The following is a 22,659-nucleotide window of genomic DNA, read 5'->3' on the forward strand; positions in this document are numbered from 1 at the left end:
GTTTGGGTCTTCCCCTTTAATCATGACATAAAGAATGCATTTAGACTTGAATTTTCTTTGCCACAAGCTGTAAAAAATTTCCCCACTTGACCTATTTTACAGAACACAGAGCCTGGGCCTTGCACGGGTAGATTCCTGTGGGGAATATGTACCTGTAAACTGCACTCTCAATGAGTCACAACTTTCACAACACACTAGAAAAGAGATTGGTTTCTTAAAAGTGTGGCAGTGGAGGGCCTGAGCCGGATGGAGTGGATGGGGATTCACTATACTCTTGATTGCTGAGGCCTTTGAAAACGTGAATAATAAAATGGTAAGAAATGACATATAGAAAAGGCTTCTTACTCCCATCTCTAACCAAGGCTTGCTTGGGTGTTTAGGGACCGGTTTGTCACAGTGATAAATGGAGCCACGTTGGGAGGAAGGCAGTGGTTACTTGTGTTCCAAGACAAGGTACACACTGATGCTCCCTTCCAGGCCCTCAGCACTGTCCCCTCTGCTCACAGCCCCAGACTGCCAATCACAGGAGCTTGCCACACTATGGCTGTGAGCCTATGCCTGCTTCCTTCAGGGGAATCACACAAGGGATCACTTTCTTTGCAAGGCTTGCTTTTCTTCTCTTGGGTGAGAATACATGAAAAACAAACAAACAAACAAACAAACAAACAAACCATGCTATGGGACTATAAGGGAAGGAACCCCCAAAATTAGCAGGGAGTCTTGGGCCTTAGGGCAAATTACTCTTCATCTACAAAACTAACTGGATATGAAACTGAATCAAAGACATGAAAACTCCACTGTAGGAGAGAATCATCTATGCCTCCAGCTCGGCAAGCTAGCCAGCTTTCTGTTTTCTAATGCTGTGTTTGCTGAGGTTCTAGAACCTGGTTAAGTTAGACCACTGCCACATGCAAGTCTGAAGAAGCCGAGATGAAGAGTGCTTGTGAAGGAGGATGCATGAGGGAAGCTGTGTTATAGATCTAGAGGCAGAGAGTAAGATTTTAAGTCAAAGGTGACTAGAAAGCTTTGGGACCTTCTCAGTCCTACATGTCCCACACAGTGAGCTGTGTCTCTCTGAGCGTGAATCTAATCTAGCCTCTCATCGATATTTTTCAAGCATTTCCACTAGAAAGAAAACCTGAAGCATGCTGGGAATCTACAACTCCCATAGGGCAGGTGAGGCTTGACAAGGAAGCATGGAGGAAGTGTGGAGGGGAGAGACTCCCCACTTACCCAGTGGAGGGAACCCACACAGAGCTTGGCTGCCAAGAGCGGGATGGTGGCGTCGTCCGGCTTTAGCCGGATGCATTCCTTCAGCACCTTCACAGCACGGGCGGACTGCACGGGGACAGAGCAGTTGTGTCAAGCTCACGGAGTCTGACAGAGGAAACAGTCTAGCCTTCTCAAAGGGGTCAGGGTCTGTGAGAGCCAGAGCCTGGGGCCCAGCATGACAGGGAGTGAGCTGTTATCAAGAGTGAGTTGAAACAGGTCCCTGGTACCTGCCTAACTCACTCTCTGCTTGTGCAGCCATTGCAACAACAAGAAAAAAAAATAGACTGCAGTAGCTTATACTGTTATAAAAAACAAACACCTAATTAAAAGCATACTACACTGTTTGTGAACTCAGTTAGCACATATAGTATTCCATGTGAGGCTTCACAATTCACTGCATACCAGACTTACTATGGTTGCCCCTTTATCAAGTGTGCATATGGCAGAGGTGACACACCCTAAATATTTGTGCATGCTTCAGCATGCATGTCTGGTAACTCTTGAGGTAGACACATTACTCTATTTTACTAAATGACATGCCCCCTGTCACTCAGCTATGAAAGCACCCCAGGCTTCCACCAAATAGCAGCAGTAAGCCATGGTTTTGGCAGTAAGCCATGGTTTTGGCAAGTATCCTCTGCCGCTCAACACTACAGATTGTTGGAGAGAACCCAAAGACTCTCCCCACCTCACCCCAGCCCCTACTCATGCACACACCTCCGGGGCATGTCAGCCCCCTACTCATGCACACACCTCCGGGGCATGTCAGCCCCCTACTCATGCACACACCTCCGGGACATGTCAGCCCCCTACTCATGCACACACCTCCAGGGCATGTCAGCCCCCTACTCATGCACACACCTCCGGGACATGTCAGCCCCCTACTCATGCACACACCTCCGGGGCATGTCAGCCCCCTACTCATGCACACACCTCCGGGACATGTTTATATCTCAAAAGGGATTCAAGACTTAACTTTAACCATGAACAATGCACACGAGTGAGTCATGACATGTTTTTAAAAAGAAAAATTAAGAATTCCTCACCTTAGTGCTCTGTCCATCTTAGACCCTAAATAAATGTGGTGGTCCATTATGGAAAGGCCATAGGAGAGTTTAGAATGGCGTCTTAGCCTTTATGAGGTAGTAGGTAGGGTATTCCTCACGAGATTCGACAGCATACATCTGGACGGCGTGGCAGGTGTGAAGAGACTTACCTTCCCAGCAGCCATCAGCGACAGAGCAAACTGGTACCAGAGGTGGAACTCTTCGAAGGCAAACTTCATGGCTCTTTCTAAGCACTGGTCGGAAAGAAAAGACAATGCTTATACACTGAGAACAGCTACGAACAGACCTGTGTGAGTCTGCAGCCACAGTATTTAATTCTGCCAATTCCATTAACCTTAAGGGCCTAGAACTCTCTACCCTCTGAGACATTTCCTCACCATGCCAAGCGTGGTGCCAGAGCTGACTCAGACATGAGAGCAGTTTTGCTCTGGGCAGAGATGGAGGCTGTCACAGAAGCACCAATCTGACAAGTATCCATGGGCAGGAAATAGGAGCTCTGTGGGATGTGATTTTAGTTTTCAGAAGTGGTATTTACAAGAACGGCCGAGAGTCGAGCCATGCTGGTGAGAAAAGAACCTGTGGGGAGGAGGATGAGGCGTGGAGACTGCACCTCAGTGTGGCCACCACAAGCCCAGTGAATCCAATTTGGAGGTAGGGCTGGAACCATGGCATCTTTGAGGTGACAGCTGCTTTCCCAAGTTACTCTTTCTCTTCTCTACCCTGAGATCGCCCACTACCATAGCTGTGTTACTGAGCTGCCCTCACTCTCCGGCCTCAGCCAGTACCACTAGAGAAGGCCACACCCAGGCTTCTTGGCTTCTCTAGTAGCAGCCAGCCTACCGTGGCATACAGTTCACGAGCTGCCCTCTTAGATAGCAAGGTCCCTGCAGAAAAATGACATAATCATCTCAGAGATAGGAGAGGGCCACCAGAGGCAGGTGAGGTAGAAGACCACCACAGAGGCTAGAGAATGGAATGTTCTAGGAGCTTCAAAACTCACAACATGCCCAAGTTAGAGCCAGAAAGGGCAAGCTACAGGAGGAGGGTGGGCGACATTTCTTTTGAAGGGAAAGGTAAGAGAACCATGGAGAAAGGAAACTCAAGTGGAGACCCTGGGGAGAGGCTATGGAAGGATGACACCACTCAGAAAGGGTCTCAGGAAGAGAGCAATAGGTTGGAAAACAAGCCAAGCAGATGCAGGAGCTAACAAAGCACTTGGCTCTTCAAGGATACTGTGTAGCACACTGGAGGAAAGCAGGCCTTAGGGCCAGAGGAGGTAAGATGAGGCAGGTGAGGAGGAAGGAAGACTCTGTGGAGCCAAGGCCAGAGGATGTAGGTAGGTTGTCTCATCATGTCCTCATTTCCTTGTGGTGGTGACTAGAACAATCTTCAACAAGGAGGGCTGAGCAGACAGAGAGAACACAGAGGGAACACACCAGGTCCCAGAAGACACAGAGCAACAGGCCCCAGCGCCAGGCCAACCTACAAGTAAAAAGAAGGACTGAGGGGAGCGTCCACCCAGACATTGCTTTCTTTATCAAGGTGGAGTGAGGTGATTGCTAAAATGAAATGAAGTTATAGAGTCAAGAGAGATACATAAAGGCAAAGAAAAGGCTTAGATGACCAGGCCCTTCCAATGCTCATGTCAGGTTGCCTCACACCAGCCTAGGTGTACCATGCAGCTAGAACACCTCAGGCTGGCTTTCCCAACAATGCTCGGAAGCCAGGGCTGGAACAGAACATGGTGGAATTCTCATGGCTAATGGACAGGGAAGGGCAGAAAGCAGGAACTAAGAGTTTCATGGAGGGGGTGACACACAAACAGGACACATAAACACATCAGGTAACACAATAAAAGCAAAATGGCGGGGTGTTGGAGAGGAAAGAACAACTCTAGCATTACTGGGGGCTGGGGATGGTTCAGTTGGTCAAGTGCTTGTGGTACAAAAACTCGGGTACAAGGACCTGAGTGAGTCTGGATCTCCAACTGTCATGTAAAGCAAGCCAGGTGTTCCTGTGAGGCAGACCCAAAGGGTCCCTGTAGCTCACTGCCAGTTAATCTAAGCTAGTCTGCATCAGCAGTCTCTTGTTTTAGCAAGAGACCTTGCCTCAAAAGTAAGGTGGAGAGCCACTGAAGATGACTGATGTTAACTTGGCTTCCTCACATGCCAGCGGCATAACTTTTCACAAGAGAATAAGTGTGCGCACACGCATGCACATACGATCGCACACACCGACTCAGGTCATCAGGCTTGATGGCAGGTATCTTTACTCGATGAGTTTGGCCAGCTCCATTTTTATTGCTTATTCTTTTTAATGATCAAAGGTAGAGTCCTCTTGGTTTTGCTAAGACCCTTTCCTGAAGTTGTAGCAATTAGGATTAAATTATAGTGCTACAAGATCAAGCAAACTGGCTACTGGACAGACAGAAACAAGAAGTTCACAATTATACAGAACCGAACTTCTGAAAGAGCACAGCCAGGTGTGGTGGCGTGCAACTTTAATCCCAGCACTCATGAGTCAGAGGCAGGTGGATCTCTGTGAGATAGAGGCCAGCCCAGCCTACATAACGAGTTCCAGGCCAGCCAAGACTGTAAAAGAGACTCTGATCAGAAAAGTGTGTGTGTGTGTGTGTGTGTGGGGGGGGGGGACAAAGGATGAAAGAGCAGGCTAACGTCACAGGTTAGTATGAGAAAAAGAAACTTTACATCAAACAGCACTATGACTACTTACTCATAAACTATTTTCAATTGAATTTTACCTCAATATTTCATAAAGCTCTGTTCAGGGCAGACTAAAGACAAAGAGAAAAGTAAAGCCATAAAGCAAAGAGCAAGACAGACTCTTTCCACCTGCATGGATTACAGAATACCTGTCATGTTAGCCCAAATCCAAATTTACAGTAAGTAGTCACTACCTTCTTCATTTTAGAAACGAAGTCCATCTGAGGCCCTGCCCACCACAAACGGGGCTAACATGTGGGCTGCCTTACTTGTGTGGCAAGGCTCTTGGTAGCTCTTGCTGTGTAGCTAGGCACTATTTTGAGCATTGCCTCCTTTGATCATACTTACAACCCTACACAGCACAGGAAGGTGCAATTACCATGCTCCTTGGAGGGACAGGAGGCTGAAGCACAGGGATTTAAGTGACACATGGCATCTCAGTGAGCTGATGATAGAGCCAGCTGTGAATCCAGCAGCCTGGTCCCAGTCTGAGCTCACAATCATGGCAGCAGTGGATGGCCCAGATGCCAATGACAGTTGCTCACTGTCAAGCTTCACTCAGCGTGTCATTCCTGCTGTGTACAGCATTGTGTACTGAACAGGGGGCGGGGGCGGGGGCGGGGGGTACTCATGATCCCTACAGATTTCAGGCTCCGGCAGAACTCTTTCTGCTAATGAGGTGTCTGCCCCCCAAGCCTCTCTGGGATGGATCCCTGAAGCTATTTGAGACTGAGACCTTTACAATTTGCAGAATTTTCAAGAAACGTCACTGATTCCATGACAGCCAGCCAAATGGAACATTTCCAGTCTATCTTTAAAAAGCACTCAGCTTGACAAAGATCGAGGCAAGCCATGCACTCCCCCTACAGTGCCATTCACAGTCTTCTAGCTCGAACCTCTCTCAAGACAACAGCAGCCCGTATCCCATGATAAGCCATGGAGGAACCATAAAGAGAGTCAGAAACGCTGGGGATGTACACATAAGGGCTGGGGGTACAACTCACTGGAAGTGTGCTCCCCTAGCATATGTAAGGCCCTGGGCTACACACACACACACACACACACACACACACACACACACACACACACACACACAACCAAAGACCCTAAGAGCTTCAGCCAAGTGTGCTGGTACATGCCTGTAATCTCAGTACTTAGGAGGCTGAGGTGGGAGGCCAGCACACAGTAAAGTACACAGTGAGACTCTGGCTCCAAAAGCAATGAGAGTAGCTGGAGGAGATGGCGTGGAGGGTGAGAGGTTGAGAGGTTAAGGCTGCTCTTCCAGAGGATCCAGGTTTGATCCCCAGCAACCCACATGGCAGCTCACAACCATCTGTAACTCCAGTTCCACAGGCTCTGATGCCCTCTTTTGGTCTCCTTGGGCACCAGAGCTCCCCCTCCCCTCTCCAAGAGAGAGAGAGAGAGAGAGAATATGAAAGACAATAATGATAAACTAAGCTCCCTCCAGATCACAGGTATATGTGTTCTGTGTCACAGCTGATAGCCCTGTCTTCCAGTGGGCTCTTGGCATCTCTGCTACACAGTTCCAGCTCTGAACATGTCCAAACAGCTCCAGATGTTCCAAATTCTTAATACCATCCAAGGTCAGTGTTGGACTATCTAGCAAGTCCTCCCTTATGTTTTCAGAAATATCCAGAAACACACCTCTAAGAACTCAGGTTGCCCAAAGCTCCATTACAAGAAGAGACTTGTGTTGTGTCTGGAGACTTGATACCCACAATCTTCTTAGCCGGGGTGGGTGCTCACCCCACTTGTTTGATGAACCCTTTTAAGAAACTGCAAACATCTGTATGTGACACAGTAAAAATGGTCAGTTTTTGGGGCTGGCGAGATGGCTCAGTGGTTAAGAGCGCCTACTGCTCTTCCGAAGGTCCAGAGTTCAAATCCCAGCAACCACATGGTGGCTCACAACCATCCATAACGAAATCTGATGCCCTCTTCTGGAGTGTCTGAAGACAGCTACAGTGTACTTATATATAATAAATAAATAAATAACTTAAAAAATGGTCAGTTTTAATGTGTGTAAGGAGGTTGGTGAGGACGTATGCTAATGAGATACAATAAAGAACACTCATAATTCAACAGCATTCCTAGTGGAAGAGAAGTCCCGATGACAAGAGACTTCTCAGAAGGCAGCAGGTACAAGGGCACAGAAGTGGGAGGAAGGGACATAGCTGAAAAAGTTGTTGGAGCCCACAGACCCAGCATGGCGGGAGAGAAAACACGAGCTCTGAGGACAGATGGCCCAGGCTAATCAACACCCTTCACCCTCCAACCACAGAGCTATCAGTGGGGCAGAAGCCGGCCGTGGACAGTGCACCCACAGTGTCTGGCAGAGCAAGCACTGCAATGGTGACAGCTGCTGCGGCTGCTCTTGTGACACGACGTCGCAGCAGATCTGTGGGTTCTGATTGGAAGTAGGAGAGAGTTCCTGGGCCTGGGAGACTGCCAGGAGCCTGAGTGGAACTCTGTCCCCTGCTTACTTGTGGTGTCAGAAGAAGGAGGATGAGCCTGGGGTTGGAGGTGAGAGGGATGTGGCTCAGAGAGCTAGAGCATTGTGGACACCTCTGAATCATCTCCGTCACTAGAAGTGAAGATGAACTTAGCAGCAGGATGCCAACTTTCCAGGAAGTACAGGCATTCTGACACCCTCTAAAGCCCAGGCGACACTTGCCAGATGCTGTGGATATGTAGCAGTGCATCCCTTGGAGGCTAAAGGCTTCATCATATGGGGAACAGTCAGTATGTCATTTGCAAACTTACTTCCTGCTGGAATAAGGGCTTCACCTTTCTCTTACTTTGGCTTTTCATGGGAAGCCATAGTTGAAGGGTTCCGGGAACAGGCTGCTCCTCTGGCATGAGAAAGGGATTTAGCAATTACCTTCCTTGTACGTAAAGCTCGATCACACCAACTGTGTGTGTGGCAGTGACAGCTGCACAATACCGCAGGCAGGGAGAAGCCAGGGCCTATTCTGGGAACTCAAGAACAAGACTCAGCATCCAAAACCCATGGGGAGAAAGGGCAGAAATAAATAATCAGGTACCTTGTACACTTGGCTTGATGCCCAAAGCTGAAGCCACCCTGCTAGGAGAACGGTACCAGCCTGGACTCCTTCCTTTAGTTTTCACTGCAGAGACCTCAGGGCCCTTCCTAGGAAAACTGCCTTTCTTGAATTATTTATTGAGTATATTATTAAATGTGATTAATATAATTTTTAATAGTTGTGTACTAACACATTAAAAATTAACAAGGTAGATGAGTAACATGTTGATTCTTTTAGCAATGAAAATTTACTAACCTATTTAGCCATTTGGGACCATTGTTTTGTATACACAGAAGACCCTAATCATAGGGTGTGTGGTGACCAAGGCAACCTGACTCTGTTCTTACTTTACAAATATGAGGATGAAGATTCAGAAAGCCAACAAGATCTGCCTAGGGTCACACAGTGTCAGGCTGAAATCAGAATCTAGGTCTCATGATGCTATTATTTCTAATTTAATTAAAACTGAAAGTACAGATTAAATTGGAGCTTGAGCAATCTGCTTCAGAGAAGAGTGGGTCCAGGAAAAAGCGTCCAACAGTCATGCTCTCAGGGCTCAGACAACAAACAAGCCTCCCTCCCCATCTGTGGGAAAACACAATGTCAAAGCTTGCTCAAGCTTCCGCCTCTTTATTTTAGAAATAAAATACAGTATCCTCTGTATCCTTGCCCCACCCCTCCCCATTCCTCTTTTTGCTTTCAAACAGCAAGGCTACTTCCAGGCAGAGGATCGCCAAGTTTTATTGCTTTGGAAAAAGCTTAACTTAAAAGACATTATTTCTTCTGGCCACAGTGAGAATAAAAAATGAGGTTTTTTTTTCTTTATTTTTTTTGGGTGTGTGTGTGTGTAAGGTGGGGTAAAGGGTGTTTTCTGGAGACAGGGTTTCTCTGTATAGCCCTGGCTTTCCTGGAACTAGCTCTGTAGATCAGGCTGGTCTCAAACTCAGAGATCTGCTTATCTCTGGTTCCTGTGCACTGGGACTCATGGACCCCCACGTCTGGCTGAAAGTGGGTTATTTTCAATGGTCCCACGTGTCATTTTCTGGCAGTCAACCTTCTTAACTCTATGAGTCAGCTTGACTAAGTGTGAAGAGTATAGGAGCCCTGGTTGCAACTCGAATCCAATACTCTCTGCTGTGTTGCCAATGCAGTTGTTCTTTGTTGGCCTTACAGAAAGCACTAAACTCGGTTCCTTTCCTCTACCTCCTCCCTCTCAGCTGCTTTCCCTCTTTGGATTTTTGTATTAGCTCTCTGACCTGGCTTGAGACACCAGGTTCTAACCCTTAGACTGTAGTTGGGGCTTCACCTTGCGTATGGATGCAAGGGCTGCAGAGGGAAGTGAGGAGCCAGAGGTGGCACTCTGGTGGCACGAGGACAGTGGCTGTATACTGTATACAAAGTAAATGTGCAGCAAATGCTTAGGTGAGGAACAAGTATAGAGAGTCGGGGGCCGCTCTATCCACTCTCTCTAGGAGAGCTACAGAAAGAAAAGAAAGGGCCATAAGGACTGCAGCACACTCTAAAGACTCTAGAGATTGCAGTGTCCGACAGCACTGAAGCCAAGGGGATTAAACCGCAGCTTGAGGACCCAGGCTAACTTGATGCTTATTTGCGTATAGACCTGTGGAATAAAATAAAGACCACAGACTCAGCCAGTCTGGCTTTTGCAAGAGTGGTGAGTCTATTCAACAAGGAACAGAATAATCTCTTCAACAAAAAGTGTTGGCTTATGTAATTTCCACACATAGCCTTTGTGATGTCTGTCAACTAACTGTCAACTTGATACGACCCAAATTCACCTGAAAGAAGGGCCTCTGAGACTATCAGTGAGGGGTTGACTTGACTGTGTTAACTGAGGTGGGAAGACCCAGAAGGTCCTCTGAGACTGTCTGTGAGGGGTTGCCTTGACTGTTAACTGAGGCGGGAAGACCCACCCAGGCGGCATCATTCCCTAAGCTCTCAGGTCATGGGCTGTATTAGAGAAAAGAGCTGAGTAGGAGCATTGCACACATCACTGCACTGCACTCTGATATTCCCTGTGGGTATGATGTGACCAGTTCTCTCAGGCTCCTGCTGTTGTGGCTTCCCTGGTTGATGGACTGGAACCTGTAATTATATTATAAGTCATGCAAATCTTTTCTCCCTTGAATTGCTTTTGCTGGGATATTTTATCACAAAAACAGAAAATCCAACCAACCAACCTAAAACAAGAATTACTATTGAAAGTACTTTGTTGTGAAAAACTTGACCATGCATATGGGCTTTAGACTTCTGAATAGTTTTGTGGCTAGAGAGCAGCAGCTTTTGATACACTAGGGTACAAAGCAATTACATGCTGGAAGCAAAGCTTATTGGACCATTCTGTTAAAAGCATGGAAAGAGGAAAATGTTGAGAGAAATTCAGACAATGGAGGCCTAGATCATGAGAATTCAGAGGATAACATGCACTTACTGGGAACCAGACTGGGAGCCGTTAGTAGAGTACTTTGGCTAAGTATCTAACTTCAAGCTGACCATGTCCTGAGAACCTGAGGTTGAGCTTAATGCTAATGGACTGATTTGTTGGGCAGAGAAACATTCAAGGCAGTATGGTATTCAGACTGGTGATATAACTGCTAAAGAGCTCAGTACCATCACAGAGAAAGTTCCTTCACTGCACTGGGATACTAGGAAAAGTATTCTGAGGGCAAAACCTTATCCATCAGAGACATCTTGAACCTACAGCAGAAGTGGGAAATGGTGATCACATGACACTGGTTTTGAAGGTGCAAAAGATGCAAGATTGAGGGGGTCATGAAGGAGCTGTTGTGTGGTGGGGCTGTCACCCCCGTGTAAAGGCCCTAAGAGGCCTCTGTGTGAACTTGTGGAGGCGAATCCTAAACTGCACTGGAGACCTGAGAATACTGGAGATGCCAGGGCCATAGGACATCTGCCATGGAAAGCTACAGGTGTGGACTGAAGCTTGGCTAAGCTCATGCAAGAAGCTGTGTGTGCTGCTATTGGCAGAGCTGGAAGAGAGGGGCTAATCTAGCCTCTGGGAACCAGTTGAATATATTATAAACTCCAGATGCCAGTCACGAGGCAACATTAATCTGTTTTGGTTTTTCAACTTTTCCAGTGTGCATGCATGTGCGCGCGCATGTGTATGTGTGTGAGTGTGTGTGTGTGTATGTGGTTAGTATATGTATAGGTGAATGTATGTGGGTGTGCACACATATGGAGGCCTGAGGTTGGGAATCATCAATGCAAGGACTCACCAATATAGCTAGTCTTGCTAGCCAGCTTACTCTGGGAATTTCATCTTTACCTTCCAAGGCTGAAATTATAGGTGGGCTGCCATTCCCACCTGGCATTTATGTGGATTTCTGGGGATCTGAATTCTGATTCTTATGTTTACTTGGCAAGCATTTTAACTTCTGAGCCACCTCCCTGGCCTCTGTGACATCGCCACTATGATGGACTATACAGACGGTGGGCTGAAACCCATCTCCCGTGAGCTGCTTTTGCAGTGTATTTTATCACAGCAACAGAAAAACAAACTAAGACATATACCACGTATATACATAGTTCACCCAGAGAGGCTCATTAGCTTCAAGTAGAGGAGCCAAACCCAAAGTCCAATTAGGAGAAGACTTGGGGGTACACTGCCATGCTTTTGAATTTGTCATTGAATCAGTGGCTTCTCAGAAAGACGCCAAGGGAATAAGCAACAGAAGAAAATATCCTAGGTTTAGTTAGAATCAAAACTTTTTTACATTAAAGGGCATAATTAAGAAAGTAAAGAGAAAACATAGAATAGAGAAATGCCCGTGAACTATATATCTGAGAAGAGTTTATTATGTATTTAAATAAAAACTATAACAATTAAAAAATGGGCACAGGGCTTGAATAATCATCTTTCCAAAGAAGACATACCAATTACCAAAGGATGTAGAAAGATGCTCTGTGCATTAGGAAAATGCAAGTCAAACCCACAGTGAAATACCACTCAGTACCTACCATGGAGGCTGTAATCAGAGCAATAGCTGCTGTGGAGCAAAGGAGAACTGGAGAGAGTGTGAAATGGGAAGGTCACTGTGAGAAACAATTAGCAGTTCCTCAAAAAGTTCATCAAGAATTTCCATATGACTTAACAGCTCTAGAGAACCAAGAAGAGAAACTCAGGAATGCTGGAGTTCTGCTCTCACACAGAGACACCATTACAGCAAGGCTGACTTACAAAGACTAGCTAAGTGAACAAGCCAGGCCTAAAGGGGTACGGATTACATCATCTGTTGGTTAGGCTGTGGTCAGTGCTCATGGCAGACTCACCATAGCCAAAGGGTGAGGACAGCTCACTTATCCATCCATAAATGAGTGGATAAACACAATGTGACAGGTATGTACAGGGGAACAAAAAGGAGATGTAGTCCTGATAACATGCTATCAGACATACGATCATAACAAGGTTGAATCTTGAAAACATTAGCTCAGTCAGGCACGTGCCACATGACTTGTTTTATACTGGTCCCTGAATTAGGCAAATTCACATGAAGAAAGATTGGAGTTGCCAGGGCAGAGTGTATGTGTGTGTGTGTGTGTGTGTGTGTGTGTGTGTGTGTGTGTGTGTGTATGTGTGTGTATGTGTGTGTGTAGGAGTGGGGATAGGAATTATTACTAACTACGTACAGTTTTATTTGAGGTAGTGGAAAGTTTGGAATAATGATGACAGTTGTACAACAGTGTGAAGGTCATTAAATATTTATAAACTGTATTTTTCAAAGATCAAGGCAGCATACTAATTTGTTAAAGAAAAAAATGTAAATAAGACATGAGGCAGTGAGCACCTGGAAAAGTGTTTCCCTGAGCTGTCCCACATGAGGGTTTCGACTGCTTCTGCTCCTCCCAGGAGTGTAAGTATTCTCTCTGAAGAGAGGAAAGGAGTGCTCCACAAAGAAGGCTTCTGTGATGTGGAGACAGAGAACCCAGCGGCTGCACCAGGGGCCGAGATTCTTTGGGGTAGGCCGACATGCAAAAATAGCATTAATGATTCTACCAGGCTGGTTTAAAATGCTGGACCAGAACTGAGATCTACCTAGCAGCTCTGCCCCAAGCAAGATCCATCTCTCCGAAAGCTTCTTAATATATAATTAATGATGCTCACAACCCTGGCAACGGTCTGGGGAAGACACACTCATTGTTCTCCCAGGGTGAAGGCCGGGACGCATGCACGCACGGCTCAGCAGCCTCGGTTCCGGCACCCTCACATGTCACTGCCTCACTGGGGCACCGAGGGCGAGGTAAGATGCTCAGGAAAGGGAACCATCTCTGATGATGACCCCTAAGCAGGGTCAGAGGTGAGCAGCATTCTCACAGTGCCTCCTTATAACGGAAGTGCTTAGTTTGGGAGGTACAAATGTCCCTTGGGTACAATCATTAGCCACACTACCCACAGCTCTACAGATTTACCATAAACAAATGAATATGAGTCCAATGGAAAGATAAAAATACCCCTTCTGTTGTTAAAGCTGCCATGTTTATGTAGGGGGAGCACACACCATCTCTAAAAGGACCCTATAATATTCTTTCCAAATGGAATTGCTAATAGTCAGACTCGAGAAACAAGCCTCCTTAGCAGCTTGGGTTCATTCTGAAAAACAGAGGAAGCAGGGCTCCTGGCCTTACTTTTAATAGAGGGGTTGTCATGCCAACGAGGGCTGCTGTTTAAATTGAAGGGGAAGAAAGAAGTGTTCCTTCCTACACAAACTTTTCAGCAGGGCTCACAATTAGTTCTTAAAAAACCACGAAAACTCATAGCATCGGAGTGATGGGAAACACTATGCTCATATCATTTGTCAGAGAAAGGCCATGCATGGGAAATCTCAGGTTTCTTTCTGCTGCTTCATTCTTCATGCCCACGAGTAGGGTAAACAGGGCCCTGGAGAAAAGAAATGTTGATGTGGGCACATGCCAAGGCAAGCTAACGCTGAGCTCAGAGAGTGGCCCTCCATCTTGAATAAACACTGGGAAAGAATGGGGCACAGAGAGAACAATGTCCCCTGCCCTGCTATTGAATTTTCAAAGGCTGGGTCTCTACCATGCCTTCATAACACACCTGCTACCTACGGGGGCCAGTGACAGGAGAGAGGACGTGCTGGCACACACAGCAGGGCCACTTCCTTTCCTTTTCCTGGTGCCTGTGGGCTGAGATTTGCCAATGAGAGGAGCCAAAGAACAGGAAACCTGCTCTGTGGACAGGAGGCTGGTTGGAGACAAGAGGGGGGAAGGCTCAAGGACAGAACTTCTTTCTATCCAAAATCCCAGTGCGACAGTGCTCTCTGGGCACAGAAGGCCCCGCCCACACCTAGGAAGATGACACTGTGCTTCTGAAGCACGCATGGCCAGGTCAGAGATCAGTCAGGATGCAGCTGGATCCATGAGAGGGCCAACAGAAAACCCTGCATAGCTCTTTCCTTCTCTACACCCTCCTGCCTTGTCATGAAGTGTGTGAGTGAGTACTGAACATACCTGATGTACCCAACAGTCAACCTGGTAAATGAGAAGGCTACTAACTAACAAGCAGGCAGTGGGACGAGGCGCCCTTGGCCTCTTTGCCTTCTCCTTTCAGAGCAGGATGGGGCAAGATTTCATACAGCTGCTCAGAATGGCAAGCAGCCGAACCTCTGGATTGTTTATTTTAAAATTTTTCCATTTAATAGTTTAGACTAAGGTTGACCACAGAAAACTGAAACTGCAGGGCACAACTGCCAGTAAGGAGGAGGCTACTGTATTCAATTCCCATCAGGCCTTGATGGTCCCACCCAGATGCCAGTGTCCCGTTACCTCTAACCAGCACAGCAAAGCCCTCACCTACAACAGGCCTGTTCTAGTCAGGAACACATAGCTTTGCTCTGCTGTCTTCTCCAATTTCATCATCTTTATGTTTCTATGTGAGCTTTATAGGTAGGCAAGCCGTTTCTCTTGCATCTCATGCATACACGTTGTCACTGACCTGCCCTGGCAGTTCCTGCATGCAGTGTGAGAATCAGCAACACCTAAGCATTCAGCTGCCGTTTACTGAGCTCTGCACACTGGCCTTCATTCATGGGACTCACAGCTGTCCAAGGAAATGGCTCACTGGGTAGCGGCACTTGCTTTGCAAGGAGGATCAAGGTTTGAATGCCCAGAACACATGTAAAAAGCCAGGCATGGCTGTGTGTACCTGTAACCTTAACATTGTATGGTGGAGAAAGGAGAAACCCAAGATCTTAATGTCCAGCCAGTCTAGCTGAAACCGTGATATTTGTGTTCACTGAGGGACCCTTCTTAAGGCAATAACGAGCACAGCAGAAGACACCTGATGTCCTGTTTTGGCATCTGCATGAGGGTGTACCTGTATACTCATATGCAAGCACTGCACACATAGCTACACCACACACACACACACACACACACACACACTCACACCTCTGTCTGAGACATACATAAGCATTTATCTCATTTTACAGAAAAGAAATAGTGTCGTAGGTTAATGATTGCTGAGAATGACAGAACTGTGAAGTGACAGGTCCAGAGCTCAACCCAAAGTCCTCTCTCTGACTGCTGAGAATGTGCACAGGGCATGCTGAACTGGTGGCCTGAGTTTCAGGGTGAAAGATAGGATGGGCAAAATGGCAATGTGGAAGAGGATAGGAACTTATGCACCATCAAATATGGATGATACGATCCCAGTGCATACACACACACAGATGCAGCCAGGCAGCCAGGTAGGCACACGCACACACACACACACACACACACACACACACACACACACACACACCATCTCATTGTCATGGGCCATTCTTCGTACAGATAGACTAAAGATAGTCTTTAAGACACCAGAGGATAGCTGGCTCAGAGTTTCTGGACTCTGGGTGACTATTATTTTCTTTATTTATATGTACTGTTTGATTCGTCAAGGAGCACGCAGAGCTGTTGCTTCTGACAAAAAGAGAAACAGTGAAGTGAAGTTCATGTAGGAAGACAGGAAAACAACAGAGGGCGAGGGGGCGCCCAGGGTTTCTAAACAGGGGAGTGGAAATGGTTTAGTGAAATTAGGGGCAGATCTGTCCCACGTAGCAGCACTATTCACATTAGTCAACAGAAGGCAGAACCTACCAAGGACTTAGCGCCAAAGCCTCCAAACGTCATGGACTACGACTCATCCATAGGACAGAGTGAAATGTTGAAACAACGTATGTGTGCAACCTTTAAAACAGCGGTGAGCCACCAATGTAGGTGCTGGGAAGGGAATTCTGGTCCTCTGCAAGGACAGCAGGCATGCTGAGCCGTCTCTCCAGACCTGGCTTTCCTTTTCGGGTGAAAATGTTTAGGAATCAAAGGTGATAGCTGCTGCTGTGACTTTGGTGTCCATAAGGGTCCAGCGCAGTGAAAGGCTTAGTGTCTAGGCTGGCACCTTGGGTAGAGGTGGTTACTGTGAGGCTGCGGGCCTCAAGGTATTGGGGCCATGATGTAGTTCTCACCTATCTTGTGAGTTATCAGAAGGGGTTTGCAATAAAAGAAGCAATCGGGGCCTCTCCCATTCTTTCTGCTCCTGGTTTGACATGCAACCTCTTACTTATTCTCAAAGGCTCTCACAGATGTTGGCTAGTGGGTGACAAAGCCACACAGCGGGTCTCTCCACATAGGCCATATCATACGGACTGTGAACCTTCAGACTGTGGGACCAATAGCCCTTTGCTTCACTGGGTAGCCTAGGCTAGAATCCTCATTATGGTGCTATAGAGCTGACTATACAGCCATACAGTGTTAAAGATGTACCAAATAATACTGAATTATATACTTCATACTACTAATTTTGATATGTAAACTTTACCTCAACTCAAAAATGTTCTGTTCTTGTTTTAAGTAAAAATCTTGAAAATATAGAATGGTAAATGAGAATAGCCAAACAAGCCAGATAGATTCAAGAAAACCCTCAATAAAGGAAGAAACATGTAAGCAGGCCACTTCGAGGTGTTATCTAAGGTGGAGGGAAGGCTCTTGCTCGGCAGAGGGTGTTCTGGCTCCATCCTCAGAGTGCTGGGCTGGGTCCCCTGAAGTACCAGGGGGCCTGCATCATTCTGCTATGGCATCATACTGTGTCCATTGGAAGATTGGACACAGTACATCTGTCACATTTGTGAAGGAAGTCCCAGCTACCTGGAAGAGGTAGGAAAGGCTGAGGCCATGTGTCCAAAGCCTTTCTCACAGGATGTGGGCTATGGTGGATCTTCCCAGGTCAGCCATGTGTACACATTGTTGGCTGATTATCTCTAGACTGGAGCTTGCACTGTGAAGAGGACATACCTCTCTCATAGCTATATTCCCAAAACACACAGCCCTTGGTACCAAACAGGTGACAATACACATATATACTGAAAAAAATGTATAATTCTATTAATTGATGTATATATCTAAGGCAAAACATGGAGATGAGACCAAGTCTAGAAGTCTCCAAGGGATGTATAGGCCCAGTAAAGTAAGGGCCCACAGAGGGGACTGGATGGCTGATTAACAACAGCCAGGCCCATGCCTAGGCTGGATCTAGGTGCCAGCAGGGCAGGCTACGTATGTGTGGGCACCTGGACACACGTCATTATTTCACTGCATTGTGGGGGATTTGGCTTTTCAGACGGCTGCATAGCCATTGCCCTGTATAGTCACCAAACCAAAGACTAAAAACAGAACTAAGCCACGCAGGCTCATCTGTTCCTCGGGGTTCCTGCCTAATGTGGTGAGGCGGCCCAGGCTGGAGGGTGAGTCGAGCTCTGATCTGATTTCAGCCAATCTGTTACTGTATTTCACTCCCTGTCCGCATGCCCAGAGGCTGCTGCAATGGGTATAAATTTAGAACGAGAAAGATAAATAACACAGAAAAGTTTATTTTAACAAAATAGGTTGTTTCTTTCTCTCTCTCTATTTTGCTCCAGGAAAGATAAGTTGGCCTTACTTACTTAGCCTTACTAACATGGCATTTGGTATTCTGGGCAGGAGCTTAATAATGTATAACCCTGACTCGGATAAACTAACCCCACATGAAACCAACACATCACATGTCTGTCCTGAGTGCTTCCTAGTAGAGAGGGTAAGAACATCATGGCCTCTTCCCAAGCTCTGGAATCTACCAGTCCACTTCTGAGCAGGCACAGCACTCTGAGCAAAGACAGTGCCTTTCTGACATGCAGTGGTTTCTACCAGCCAACCTCAAGGTAGCTGTGACCCAAACTGCATGTTGTCAGGAGTTACAGTCATAGTCTAAACGAAACTGTTTCCTGAAGAAAGCAATGTCGGAGAAGCTTTGGTTACAATGGAGGCTATCTGGGAGAGAGACTACTTTGGGAACTGCTGTCCTCCTCCCACACACCGCCTGGAGGGTATGGTCTGCTGAGAGAAAGAAGCTTGCCGTCACAAACTAACTGCTTAGCCCAGTCACACAGGAGAGCAAAGATCAATAACTGATCCAAAGACATATGCCCCTGGCAGAAGGGGACAAAGGACCAGGTCCCTCCTCAAATCATCTTGCCTTCTACCTCTTCATCCCCACATCCCCCAACCTGAAAAGCAGCCAGCCTTAGCAGCTGTACCTCTGACAGCATCTCATACTGGCCTCGTCTTCCAAGGGCAATGGTCAGTAGATCATAGACCACAGACGCGCTTTGCAGACTGATGAGGCGGTCACTCTTGTGTTCCGGAATTCTGCTCAGCACAGCATCTCTGTTGGCCTGAAGGTGACATAGAAAAGAGAAGCAGATGGTTAGCTAGCCTACATTCCACCATTGTCATGTGGCATAGGGGCCACCTAGGCGCTCCTGTTTCACAAGAAGTAACAGACCTGTCACCTCAAGTCATACATCCCAAATCCACAGAGCACCACAGACAGACACTACTGTTTGACTCGACCCTGGAGGCCAGGTGTAGGCTTCTCAGCGGGGCTGCACATACACAGGATTCTTCATGTGAGCCCCCGCCCCACCCCAATGGGTTTCTGTGATCTGGCTTCTCCTCTATGCTGAGGAGGGAAAGAGCATCCCCAGCCTGGCCCCTCCCATCCTCCAATACTGTTAGAGGTGATCACTGGGAGAGGTGATCAAACTTTCCCCAATCACTGACACTCAGATCCCTGCATGACATCTCCATGGGAACAGACCTCAAAGACTAATTCAATCTTCTAAATGGAAGCGCAGAATGGATTTGAAGCACAGAACAGATTTACAAGACAAGAAGTGAGCAATTTTCACTTTGTCACAGAGGACTCAAGAGAACACTGGCCAATTTCATGTGTCTGCCGCTTAGTACAGAGATCCATCAGAACAACCAAGCTTTCCCAGACCATCTATCCAAAACGCTCCTCACACCAACACGTTTTCACCGCTTCTAAAACTTAATTTCTCCATAGGTTCCTCCAGATACACCACACAAACTGGAGTCTTGATAGCTATCTCATTTTCTCTCTCTCCCCCTAATAAGCAGCATTAAATCACTGAAGAGCTTTCTGCCTGCTTCTCCCACCCCAAGCTCTGCTAATGACTAGCCTCCACTCACGCCTGTCTGAGGAGCAACAAGGCATGCTCAATATTCCATTTGAGAGTGGTGCCGAGGTTCTGGGGTCAGCAGTCCCCCAGGCTGATGTTTGTCTTCCTGCTTGGCATTCAGAAAGGCCATGCACACACCTTCCCTCTTGCTAATGAGGCAAAATGACTTATCTCTGTGTGTGTCCAAGGCATTTAGTTCCCGCCACCCATCAGAACCTACTCACTTGAAAACTCCTGGCTCTTAAATGTCAAAGCCAAATGAAACTCTATAGAACAGGCCACTTCCTACAAAGTGAGTCATCTCTTAGGAAGACAAGCCTGCTTTAAGAGTTCATTCTAAGTTTTCTTTACACAGCTCCTTTTGAGCCAGCAAAAGACGCTCTGAAGGAAGGAGGGCCTGCTGTAAATGGTCTCTGCTTATTCATTTGCTATAAATCTTCACTACTCAGACCAATGCCTGGAAGGAATCAAAACGAACTGCACAGACACTATGTAGGAGAGGTTTTCAAGTTATTTCTAATGTGTCTTCTTTCCAGACAGCATAGGAAAGCTATAACCTAGAACCTCTAGATACCCAGAGTCCTGACTTAGATGAGGTTAAGCAGACACACTGCTAACAACCTCTGCCTCCAGGAGAAAAGTAATTTGCTATACAGTGAGAAGCGGTGCACTTTCAAACGACTCCTTGTAGGTGGAGAGATGGTAGAGAAATTGATGCTAAGTTAAAGTCAGAACTAAGAAAGAGTATCATTTCCCCAGACATCCAAGGAACAAGGCAGCTCCTATTTTGGTTTTGAAATTGAGCACATGAATTATCTGTCCCCCCCCCCCCCAATAAAAAAAAATCAAAGTTCCAAAGGACACTGAGAGGGAAAAGCCCCTAGGGCAACTTCATGTAGAAGAGGTTTACAGTCAGTGTTTTAGTCTGGAGGCTGTGACATCAGAGGATTTCATGATCTCTGAAGAGATGGTTCTAGAAACTGAATATCATGGAGGCCAACCTGCCTGCCTCAAAGGGTTTCAACACTGATATCATTGTGTCTATCACTCTGTGAAGGAGTAGGTTAGCTGAAGATACCACTCTACAATATCTATACCACACTAGAAGCAAGTGCTGTAGACATGTGGTCGTGTTTTTCAAATTTCAATTTGGAGCATCTGATCTCACAATTATTCAGTAGTCCACCAAAGGGATTGAATACCATGACCAATCACATCTGTATGGAAGAAATTAAAGGCCAGGTTATAAAGCATCCAGTACAGTGGGGAGGCCAGCAAGAGCTGCCCCCACAAACCAGTGACACAGCAGGTAAGTCTTGCTCACTTGGAAAAAAGAAAAAACGGTCACTGGGCCACTGCCAGTATTATCCCCCATGTGCCTCCTCCGACCCTGCCAAGGCAGAGCAGAGAATATAAATGACACCAGCCCAACTTACAAGCTGATGGTCAAGGAAAGATGAACCCAGGACAACCTGCTTCCCAGACAGGAAGTGAGCCCAATGGCGTCAGCAGTGGCCCAGTAGAAAGCAGTGGTAACTTAAGCAGTCTGCCCCTGTAAACACCGTTGGGCCAGTATGCAGAACAAGAGAACCCCAGGCTTTAACCTGAGGCAAGAAGGTCACACACGCTGAAGCCCTAGCCTGTGCTGGCCACCTCTTCCCAGCGGTCCTCTCCTGCCTCTCAACCCACAGTCACCTCAGCATATTTCTTGCCTCCGATGCGGCACCACGGTGAGGGTGACTTTTCCTTTCCTGAAGATTATTTCTCCTTTCTGCTCTGCCGGGTGGGCTGAAATCTCTGAGGAGGGAGCCACACAATTTTCGCACAGGGCCAGCGAACCGACACACTAGGTATATAGGTATACCCTTGCTTACTCTGGCCTCAAGTCTTCATCCACAGGAAGAGGGAATCAAACAGGAAACCCCTGGGGCCTCTAGCAGCCCGTGCTTCTGCTCAAGTGCTAGGCACACACCACTGGCCTGCAGTAGTTCTAACTATGTCACGGCAGTGTCCCCAAGGCTGCAAGCCAAGCCTGGGTTCCCTCGTGCTAAACAGAATAGAAGCCCACGAGTCACCGAGCGAGCGAGTGTGTAGTTTAGACCATAGGTCAAATGTGCCGGCCAAACCCTGAGAGTGAATATGAAAGGATCCTGATGGTCTGGCCAGCACAGCCCTGACAAAAGCAGACCTAGGTGGCAGAGGGCATCCCCACAGGCTGAGATTCTGTAGGGTTGTGATTAGGAGGAGGTGGAGAGGGCAGCGTGAGAACACTAGAAAGCTCCACCCAGCTCCTGCCTGGACAGTAGAAGTGGATGCGCTCACAAGGGACCCACCTCGGTGCTGTCTTCACACCCCACATAGTGTGCTCGACCTGGACAAACTTCCTCGGGGGACTGTTTTCACTGTAGTTTCCTTATTCGTGGGAGCGCTGATACCTAATCACACTTGGCAGATGGAGGATAAACCAAGAGCCCTTTCTACTGTTGTAGAACTCAAGGTGACCAAGGAACATGCTAGCCGTCTGGGGATTCAGAGACATCTTTCTTTTTAAACCACTGCTGCTTTTCCCTCCTCGTAGGCATTCCTTCTGGAAATTTTTCTCTGGACCACAAATCATCATAATGAGGGACTAGCCACAAGAAGAAGGGGATGCTTGGGGCTGGGGAAAAGGCAATGAAGATCACATTCCACTTACCATAGATTCACTAATGAGCAGTAACAGCAACGCCTCTTCAGTATTTTCTTGAGGACAAAAAATGCTGCACAGAGAAAACCAACTTTGGTATATGGCAATAATAAATAAATAACAAGAGCTACACCGCGACAAGCAAAGCACAATGCCAAAAGCATCTCCATTTGTATACAGAGTCCAGGAAAAACACTGTGTGATCTGGGCACTTGAATTAGCTTGCTCATTTCTATGGCAATCTGTGGAATTAATACATCTCAGCTACACATTTTAATGGCAAGCAGATGG

The 22,659-nt window shown here is 47.0% G+C and overlaps 1 protein-coding gene across 17 annotated transcripts in view; it reads right to left on the reverse strand.

The window, feature by feature from the left end:
* The window catches only part of Ttc7b (tetratricopeptide repeat domain 7B), a 220,068-nt gene that overhangs the window by 83,853 nt on the left and 113,556 nt on the right, over positions 1-22,659 (reverse strand). For all 17 annotated transcript variants that reach the window (NM_001374711.1, NM_001033213.1, XM_006515326.3 and 14 more), the window contains 4 exons: positions 22,378-22,441; positions 18,735-18,872; positions 2,489-2,572; positions 1,234-1,338 (listed from right to left, as the gene is read on the reverse strand). In NM_001374711.1, coding sequence (NP_001361640.1) covers positions 1,234-1,338; positions 2,489-2,572; positions 18,735-18,872; positions 22,378-22,441 — 391 coding nt within the window. The remainder of the gene's footprint in view (positions 1-1,233; positions 1,339-2,488; positions 2,573-18,734; positions 18,873-22,377; positions 22,442-22,659) is intronic.

The sequence above is a fragment of the Mus musculus genome, chromosome 12 (assembly GCF_000001635.26).
Source record: "Mus musculus strain C57BL/6J chromosome 12, GRCm38.p6 C57BL/6J".
NCBI classification, from domain to species: domain Eukaryota; kingdom Metazoa; phylum Chordata; class Mammalia; order Rodentia; family Muridae; genus Mus; species Mus musculus.